The sequence below is a fragment of the Mustela nivalis genome (genome assembly GCF_964662115.1).
Source record: "Mustela nivalis genome assembly, chromosome: 9".
In the NCBI taxonomy this organism is placed as follows: Eukaryota; Metazoa; Chordata; class Mammalia; order Carnivora; family Mustelidae; genus Mustela; species Mustela nivalis.
The window spans coordinates 89058418-89067711 of record NC_139028.1 but is presented as its reverse complement, the minus strand read 5'-3'; the positions used below and the strand labels follow the sequence as shown (position 1 = coordinate 89067711).

At 48.6% G+C, this 9294-nt stretch overlaps 1 protein-coding gene across 5 annotated transcripts in view; it reads left to right on the top strand.

The window, feature by feature from the left end:
* Positions 1-1938: 1938 nt before the first annotated feature.
* Positions 1939-9294, top strand: part of MPPED2 (metallophosphoesterase domain containing 2) — a 175224-nt gene continuing 167868 nt past the window's right edge. The window contains exons 1-2 of one of the 5 annotated variants that reach the window (XM_082682730.1): positions 1939-2353; positions 7883-8131. In XM_082682730.1, the coding sequence (XP_082538856.1) occupies positions 8004-8131 (128 nt within the window). In that variant the 5' untranslated portion in view covers positions 1939-2353; positions 7883-8003. Of the gene's footprint in view, positions 2354-3820; positions 3930-4191; positions 4268-7882; positions 8132-9294 lie in introns of those variants that run through there. The other 4 variants (XM_082682734.1, XM_082682733.1, XM_082682731.1 and 1 more) reach the window with 4 other exon arrangements.

Here is a 9294-nt window from a genome sequence, read left to right as displayed (position 1 = left end):
GACTTCTTCCTAGGCTACAAGTTACAATTTCAAGCAGCTTTTTTTTGCCTCAATTTTTCCCACGCAGTACAATGATATACAAATTTTCATCAACTTTGTTGGTGAAAGGATCACTCACTTGTTTTGTATAGTGCTAAATATCGTGTAACATGTGCTACTAGGTAGAACACATTATTATTTATTATCTGTGTGCACACATATAGATTCAGGTTCATGCACGAATGTAAGTTTGGCTGTTTTGATTGACTACCAGTTATTTAAAAAAAAAAAAAAAAAGGAAGAAAACCACAGAAATTATTTAACTTGTGTTTTTTTTTTAAACTGATTAAATCAGCCCAAATCAGTAAAAAAATTCAAACCATTTAGATAAGAGGAGTGCACTACTAACTCAGAGGAAGGGAAACAAAACCAAGCATTTCTTCAGCAACATGATTTTAGTCAGTATTTCCTGCTACACTGGAAAACAAAAAATTTAAAGGTGCTCCCCCCTACTCCCCATCTTTGCCATCTTTAATGTCAATGCCACTTGCTGTGATTTGTGCTGGGCAAGGAGAATCACTGTCCTCTTGATCTCAGAACATTTGACAAGTACTGACACACTGGCTTACTGTACAACAAAATAAATTTATTAGCAACACCATCTCTCCCTTCATTTCAGCTCAGGCATAAGAGATAGGTTACTTAAAATTCAAGTGCCAGGAAAGCCCATTGTAAAAGGGAAATATTTTCTAGCGAATTCCGTTTGATCTTTTTTTTATAGGGGCTCCTACCAGCCTCTTTCCCTTCCTCCCCAGACCCTGGAAACCAATTAGTCTCAGCACAGAGGCCACAGACCAGGTTGAAATGGCTCCTTTTTATTTTTAGGGGATATAATTTCAGCCAGGATGTCTAGTCAGTTGTCAAATAGTATACTTAGCACACGTCTCTCTCTCTCTCACACACATCCATTGGATTTCCCTTTGGAGAAAGCCTAGATCTCTGAGCCCCACTCCTGGAAAGGAATTAGATCTGGTTGCAGTCCAAATCCTTCAGCTCTGACAATGGCATAGCATCACAGGCCCACCTCGTCTTTTACACAGGGCCCTGCCAACCAAGTTTTCTAAAAGCCTTCTCTTCCTTGTCTTGTGTCTTCTAGCATGTCAGCAGCTTTTCCTTTCCTTAGGTTGTTTGCATACAATCCTGAAAGTCTTTTTTGCCATTATCGAAAGTAGCAGAAAACTGGACCAACTTTGATTTTTAAAATGTTTTTGAAGTGCTTCTTTTTTGGGGGGCAGGGGAATATGTGCTCCCAAAACAAAAATGGGAACAATTAGAGTCTTTGGCCCTCCTCACCCCCCTCTTCTGAACCTGCTTTAATTCGTGGAGGTGAAAAAAATTATCATCTGGATTGGCCTTTTCTTTCTCAGGCACAACATTGCAGAGAGAAAGGTGTGTGTGTGCGCGTGCCTATCTGGCTAGTTGAAAGGCTTGAGGAAAGAGAGCACAGCTCTCCCCCAGGAAAGCCTAAGCTCAGCAGTTGGGAGAGGACCCAGGGTCGCCTTCCCTGGTTTGAGCCCGGTGCCCGAGCCGCTCCCCTTGCCCCCGAGGCGAGCTCGGCGCCCTGGAGCTGTGCCAGGACTCCAGACAGCGCCAGGCAGATCGGTGGATGGGGGGGCCTGGGTGTTCTTTCTGCAGAAGACGCCCATTTGGAGGGAAAACTCCCTTTATTTTTCTGGGGCTCCGCAGCCGCCCCCCTCCCCGGTCCCCTATCATTTTTACGCTGATCACACTCCTGATGATGAACTTGCGGCTCAGCTTCCTGCTGCCTGCTTGACCCGAGAGCACCAGCAGGCTGCCGGCCTCGCCCTCAGCTCCCTCCTCCTCTTGCAACCCCGGGGCTTCGGGGCGCGGGTGGGGGTTCCAGCGGGCCCGGGCTGCAGGAGGGGCGAGCGGGGGCGCGGGGTCCCGCCGGGGAGCGCGCACGGAGCGGCGCCTCAGCCGCCCTGCTTCCTGGAGCTGTGCTCCTTTGACCCCAGTGGCAGTCCCTGTCACTGCACCGCTCGCGCTCCCTCTGGCTCGCCGCGCCCTCGCTCCCTCTCCTCGCCCCCTCGCTCGCTCTCTACCCAGAACGAGGCTGCTCGGGTCCTTTCTCCCCCCCCCCCCACCCCCGCCTCCCTCTCGTGCCGCGCCCCCCGGCCCCCCGCCCCAGCCCGCGGCGGGACCTCCGGGGTCGAAGGTTCTGGCCCGCCCGCGCCCCTCGCCGCCCCCGCGCGCCCCCCGCACGCCTCCCTCCGGCTCGGGCCGCTCCGCGATGGATCGTCTGCTCGTTGGGCGCTGAAGGCATCCCCGGGACCCGGAGCGCAGCCCGGGAAAGGTAATCCGCCCCGGGAAGGGAGGCGGAGGGCGGGGGAGGGGGAGGAGGCGGCCGGGCGCCCGGTGCCGCGCGCGAGAGGAAGGGAAAAAAAAATGCACACACAAAGCGGAGCCCGGGTGAGAGGTGCCTTGTCAGAGGCGCGTGCGAGGGGCTTGGAGGCTGCGGACCGCGGCTGCCCTGGTGCTCCTGACGTTCGCACGAGCGGGCGCTTCCCGGGCAATTCGGAACCCGAGGAGGGCGTATTTTCTACCCCAGAGCGAAAGCAAATTCTTTTTCAGGAGCTGTCTCCCTCCCACTCCCCATCTCGCCCCTCTGCTCATCTCCCCTCCTCCTCCCCCCAGTCCTAAGCCCCCGACCTCTCGGGGTCCCCACCTCTAGCTCCCTTCTCCGCCGGGATTTCTTAGGAAGGGTGAAGGGGGTGCCCGCGAGGGGCATCAGCGAAAGCCGGGCGGCGGGGATGGGGGTGGGGACAAGGGCTAGGCGAGCTGTTTACTAGAAAGTCCCGGGGTTATGTATTCGAACCGCCCCGGCCTAGGCCCGGGTGCATTGTGTTGGCCCGAGACCCGGGTGCCCGAGGCGGCCCGAGCGAGGTGCGGTGGCCGGGAAGGCGCCGCGCAGCTTTGTGCTTGGGCTGCGCTCCGCTGTCGCCCCCGGGGCCGCCCGCGCGCGCGCAGCTCCCGCGCGGGGCTTTTTCTCACCGTGTCCCCGCGCCCCAACCTCGCTGTCCCCTGCCGCCTCCGGTCTCTACGATCGCAGCCTGCGGAGCGAGCCGGCGATCCGGATAGGGCGGCGGGGGTACGAGCGGGGAGAAAAAGTAACCATTGCCTCCCGATTTCTTCTCCAGAGAAGGAGTTTCTTTGCTATTTACACGGAACAGGGTTATCTTTTTAAAGCCTTTGAATTCCGGGGTTTTGCGGCCTAGGAGCTGAAGGGGGCATTTTTCTGGAGATCGCGGAGGGAGTTAGAATCCACCAGCAAGAAATTAAGGATGCCCCGGTGGGGTAGGTTTGGAGAATATTTACTAACCCCCTCCCCCAACGTACCCCAAATTCAGTGCAAATGCGGGTCATGCAAACGGTAATTGATTTAGATGCTGCAAACGAACACAAACGGGTCAGGGTGGAAAAAAACAAACAAAACTTTAAGAGAAAGAAAAGATTTCTAAAGAGGGGGGAAATCCGCGGCCTCCACACCCCCTTCTAACGCTCCCTGGCTCCCTCCCTTCCTTTCTCCGCCGCTCCAGGAAAGCAGCCCGGCAGCTCCGGGGCACAGAGCGGGGAGGCGGCGGCGGCGGCGGCGGCTCCGGGCGCGGGCTCCGCTCTGAGGGTTCGGGGATGCCAATGCGCCCGCGAGGCTGACGTCGGGGGCGTGGGGCTGTGATGCTCGAGCGAGGATGGCGCGGTGTCAGAGCCATTGGCCGCCGGTGGTCATCAATCAATCCGGGGCTGGGGGAGAGAGAGAGAGAGAAAGAAAGGCAGGCGCCCAGCGGAGCCCCGGGCCGCGAGCGCCAGCTCCAGCCGTGCCAGCAGCGGCGGCAGCAGCGGAGGCGACGGTGGTGGCAACGGGGACTGAGCGAGTAAGGCGAGCTGGTGCTCCAGGAAGGAAGGGGGAGCTGTAGCCCGGACGAGCCGGCCGTGAGCCGGGAGGGCAGGGCGAGAGAAAGAGAGAGAGAGAGAGAGAGAGTGTGTGTGTGTGTGTGTGTGTGTGTGTGTGTAGTTCCTGAAGGACACCCCCCCTAACTGCCCACCCTAGATTTAAAACAAACAAACCAATCCAAAGTAGAGAATTCCGCGCCCCCCGCCCCACCATATATAGGCTCTACGCGTTGCCAGAGGCGCAGGAGAAAAGTCCTGCCCTTTCTCTCCGAAAGAATGTGCCAGGCGGGTGTCCGCAGTGCTGGAGACAAGTTCAGGTGTAAGTGCGGCGGGAGGGGGGGCGCTCTGTGGACAGAGGCACGTGGAACTTTGTGCATCCCTCTCAAAACCCTGGCGGAGACGCCTCTAAGCAGGCTAGTAGGCATCGCTCCGGGATACAGGGATGAGTAACTGGAGGTGGGCATAAAATAGTAGGGGCGTGAGCTGTGAAATCACTCGATCCGTGCGGCAGAGGGAGGAGAGAGCGAAATTTGGTGGAGTTTGGAGCAGGCGAGTTCCAAAGTCCGGCCTGGCGGTCGGGCGATCTTCTGAGGGCTGGTGAATAAAATGAGCATCCTTGTTTAAAGGAGGAAATCACGGGCTCCTTTCTCATAGGCTGTGCCGAGCGAGCTCGGGTAGGGAGGTCATCAGTTGTTGCTTTGAAACTTTTGGTAAATTGGACTTCTGATGTCTAGGAGGTGGAGACAGTTATTTAATTCCTCAGCTTTTAATCCTTTCATTGCCAGCAGACTTTTAAAAGGTTTTCCAGCCAGATTCCCGAAAAAGAACATTGCAAGTTGCACAGCTTAAGGGACGGGAGACGCGATTGCTGTCTAGGAAATGCAAAATGAGCCCACATGATTTTTTTTTTTTTTTTTTTAAAGCGAAAATCAAACTAGCACTAGCATGAATGTTTGGCAATGTAAGTCCCTTTTAGATTTTCCTTTAGGATTCCAGGCATTTAGTACCAAGTTCTTTTGTTTTGTGGAGCAAATGTGCTGAAATATAAAATGAAAATTAAAAGAAAGAATACTGGTCTCTTTAAATATTATATGTAAAAAGTGATGCAAGGGTAATGAGAATGAAATGCTCCAAAATCTGGACATTTGGAAGATTTTACTGGCTAAATATGTGAAGCAAGGCAAATCAGCTTCTGGATAGTTTTAGGATAGTGTATCACTCTGTCTTATTTAAAGCTTTTCCCAAATTTCACAGGTCAGAGGGTTGTTGTCCCCTCTCTTTGAGAGTTTGCTAGGAAAAAACAAAAAACAAAAAATGCCTTCTCCATGTGTTGATGTTTAATATTGGGGTGAACATAGTATTTTAAAAAATAAGCCTTTTCTTGACTTGCCTATAAAGGTTCCTGTGAAAGTTTTGAAGCTCTCTGCCTCTGTCCGATAGTTTCTTCAAAGGACTCCAGATTAAAGAAGGTAGACACTGCAGGTGCACTCTTTCGATAAAACATTTGAAAGAGAACATGGTGAAGATGAATTCAAATGAGGTGCCAGCCACCCATTTAGCCCTTCAGAGTTACACGGGTCTGTGCTTGCTGATGAAAAGATGTTCTGTTTGTCTTGCTGGGGCAAAGGTGCAAAGAGGCACAGATGTTCACTTGATAGAAAAGGCAATCTGACTTGGACTTCAGGATAGACCGGACCATTGAGGGGTGTGAATTGATCACCTTCTATGTTCTCTTTTCTGCTTCAAATGGGAGGATCTAATAAGTACTCTAAGTAACTGCATAGATATTTACATAGTAGGTGTGGAAATTTTATTTCTAGGCTCTTTCGCTTAGTTTAATTGGTGAGTTTACTCCAGAAACATTTAAACCTTTTTCTGGTGCAGAGTGCAGAGATCGTTATAGAGAGGTCACTGTAGTGTAGACATGAATTTTGTCTCCTCTGCTTCTTAATGCTGTGTATCTCACACAATAGACATTGATGGCAGGAACACAAGAATTGCCATGTAATTTACACCACTCTTTAATTTATGCAAACACTAAGTTCTCGCGGTCTGAAAATGTGTATTTTTTTTTCTCTCTGTGCTTTGATGGCTAACATTCTTTTTAATGACAGCCATTTCTATAACAGGAAGATGTTTTCATTTGTATTTACTTTTCAGCGTGGCGCAATTATGCAGTTTTGCGCTTCAGTAGTGTCTCGGTACTTTGTGTCTCAAAAGAGAATTACAGTACTTAGAACAGGACTGCAATTTGAAGCAGGTGTTGTGTTTTACTGTTATGCAAAATAACAGTAAAATATAATTGTGGGGGAAATTAAGGAAACAGCTGCAAACTTGGTATGAAAACTGCTACATTATGATTTGTAAGCAGTTCTTATAGATATCTTGCATCAAAGGAGCAGGGAGAGATTTTAATTTAGTTAATCCTACTGGCCTGGTTGTCTATCAACTAGTGCTTAAAGGACTCCTACCTCCCATGAAGTCAGGAAGAAGAAAGAGAACCCAAAGTGACACTTTGTTTAAAATGCCAGAACACCAGGGATTCATCTCTTGGCAGTGGCGCTGTGCATTAGGAAGGAAGACAAGGTGGGTGTCATTTAGCTTGCTTTGCTAATAGAAAGAAGGCAATGATTTGCGTAGAACACTGTGGAATTTCTTAGCCCAGCTAGCATATGGAGGACTACACAACCCCCCCGGGTTGTAAAATAATAAAATAAATGGCCTATGGCAGGCCATCTGCCTTTTGCCTGATATCTAAGGTGTTTCATGCCAAATCTAAAGCTAATCTTATTATTCTAAATATTTTTATTTGAGATAACAGCTAAGATTCCCGGAGCTTAATGGTGCACATGGTAAACATATTCTGATGCAGAGCACTTCAAGTAAAGAGCGTGGGTTGCCCAAGGGTTACTCCAGGAGGGTGCTACCCGTTTCTTCTCTGTTGCACCAAGGAGTTCCAACAGCTCTCAGTGCAGGGATTTGCTCTCTTTGCATACCTACCATAAAAATAAACATCCTCATTTCTCAACCCAGTACAGCAAATAATATATTGACATTTATCAGAATAATCAAAACTAACGGAAATTTTGAAAGAATGAAACCAGCTACTGAGAATTATACAGCACCAAGCAAGAATGAGGTGGTCGACGTAATGGCCGCCACCTTTCGGGGCTCTCTTTGGGCTCTAAGCGAGGCGTAATGAATGCATCCAAGTAGTGGTCCAAGCCTGGATGTGTTTGACTTTCTTCTGCGTGACTGGAGTGTTTGAAGAAATCATAATTACATTGAGCAAGAAGGATTTGCCTTACCATAAGATTCTTGGCCAGAGTGGCATACATATGTAGACCAGGCGCTGAGTACCTATGTATTTGGGGAACTGCTTGTGAAAGAAAAAATTGTGTGTAACATGTGCATATATTATGTATGTGTTATAGTTATACACAGGTATCTGTTGTAAGTGTAGCATTTTAAACTTTAATTTGTCATCGTGTTCTATGGCTGTGTTAAGCATTGAGATTCCACGTTATTCTAGGACATCAACTTTGTACAGACCAAACATTCCAATTAGCAGGGCAAGTTTGGAAGATTCTCCACTTCAAGCACAAACCATTTATAGTTAGACACCATGGCAACTGTGGATATGCCCCTTCCGTAATTCATGTTAAGTGCCGTAATTATAATTAAAGAGGAAATCTTAGTTGGAATGCCATGGAAGTGATTTGCTAGCAGCCAGCAATGTGCTATGGAGTGCAGGGTCCGTTCCACGGTGCATGCAGGGTAGAGTGTTGTGAAAGGTTGTGTTCATGAGGCAACGACACGTGTTAAGATTTTTCCTGCGCCCATTTCATGTCTAGGTGTTGTATTTGACATTTTTTAGAGCACCTTCTTTTTCTTTGTTCTCATTTTGTAATTTTTTTTTTTTTTTTTTTCCCAGAAACTCACAGTGGTATTGATGAGTAGATCCTTGGGTTCAGAGGTTGGCTGAAACACACCATGCCTGCTTCCATCCTTTGCTCCGGAAAGTTGTGAATTGCTCATGCCTATAGGGAGGAAGGATGGCTCATGGGATTCCTTCTCAAGGCAAAGTTACCATAACGGTGGATGAGTACAGCTCAAACCCCACCCAGGCTTTCACGCACTACAACATCAACCAGAGCAGATTCCAGCCGCCACATGTACATATGTAAGTATCACTCATGAACTTAAAAAAAATTAGCCGTCAAGAAAATAGAAGTAAAATAAGAAAGTCTCTAATGACTTCCGCCAGGGGAGAATAAAAAGGTATATGATTGGTAAAACAGATGGGTATCTGTGCTTCCAAATACGGCTCAGAGGAATACCCTACATCTGTGTAACTTTTTCAGATTTTTCAGCGTATTTTCAACCACAGTTTGACATTAGATCACCAGATCTAGGGAGTGGTGGTCTGTTGCCCACATTTTGTGGATAACAACAGAGAGGTTAAGGTATTTGCCCGGTGTCACACAGTGACTTTGGCAGAGTCTCCTGACCCCTGGTTCAGTTTGCTTTACCTGTATTGTTTGCCTCCCCGAGGAAATATTTCTTTAAAATTTCTGCAGTTTCCCCCCCCACACACACACCTCACCCCACTACCCCTTTACATTCAGCTGGGAAATAGGCCTAATTGGGACGAATTGTCCAGCCACTGCTAAATCCATTGTCTTGCCTGTTGCTCGTGGAACGTGTGCTGCATGCTACAGGACTCAAACAATATGGGGAACAAAGGATTAAGGGACAGTGGAACAGTTGGTTCCAGGAATTGTACTTTTCTCTCACTCCCTAATACTATTGAAGTCATGTTTCAGTTTTAAACTGTTTAAGGAACAGAGTGTGGGAGAAATCCAGAGGCCAGGATTTTGCAGCACCTGCCTGCACACCAGCGTCTTTCTGTTCCTCTGCTACAGGATGTGCTGGGCTTTCAGCAGAAGGGGCAAAAGGTCACTATCTCCCTAGTTGATTCAATGCCTGGTGCTCATTCTCTATTAGACCCTTCCAATGTCTAACATGAGTCTTTCATAGTAGGACTAAACCTCTTTGAACACCATTGTATAGTCAAGAGAGAAAGGAGGTTAGGGCTCTGTTGACTGTTTTTTCCATTCCTGGCAAAACTGAACTCGGGGGATGTCTAAGTCACAAGTTCTTTTCTGGTATTTGTTTTATTTGAGCATTTAAAAAATAGTAGGACCCCTCTCCCCCATACACATACAACCCCCCCAACCCCACCCCACCCAAATTTGGAAACACTAATGAAACAAAAAGATCTCTCTTGACTGCCTAGGTATTAGTTTGCAAGTATATTCTATAGTCACTGAATTACCAATGATG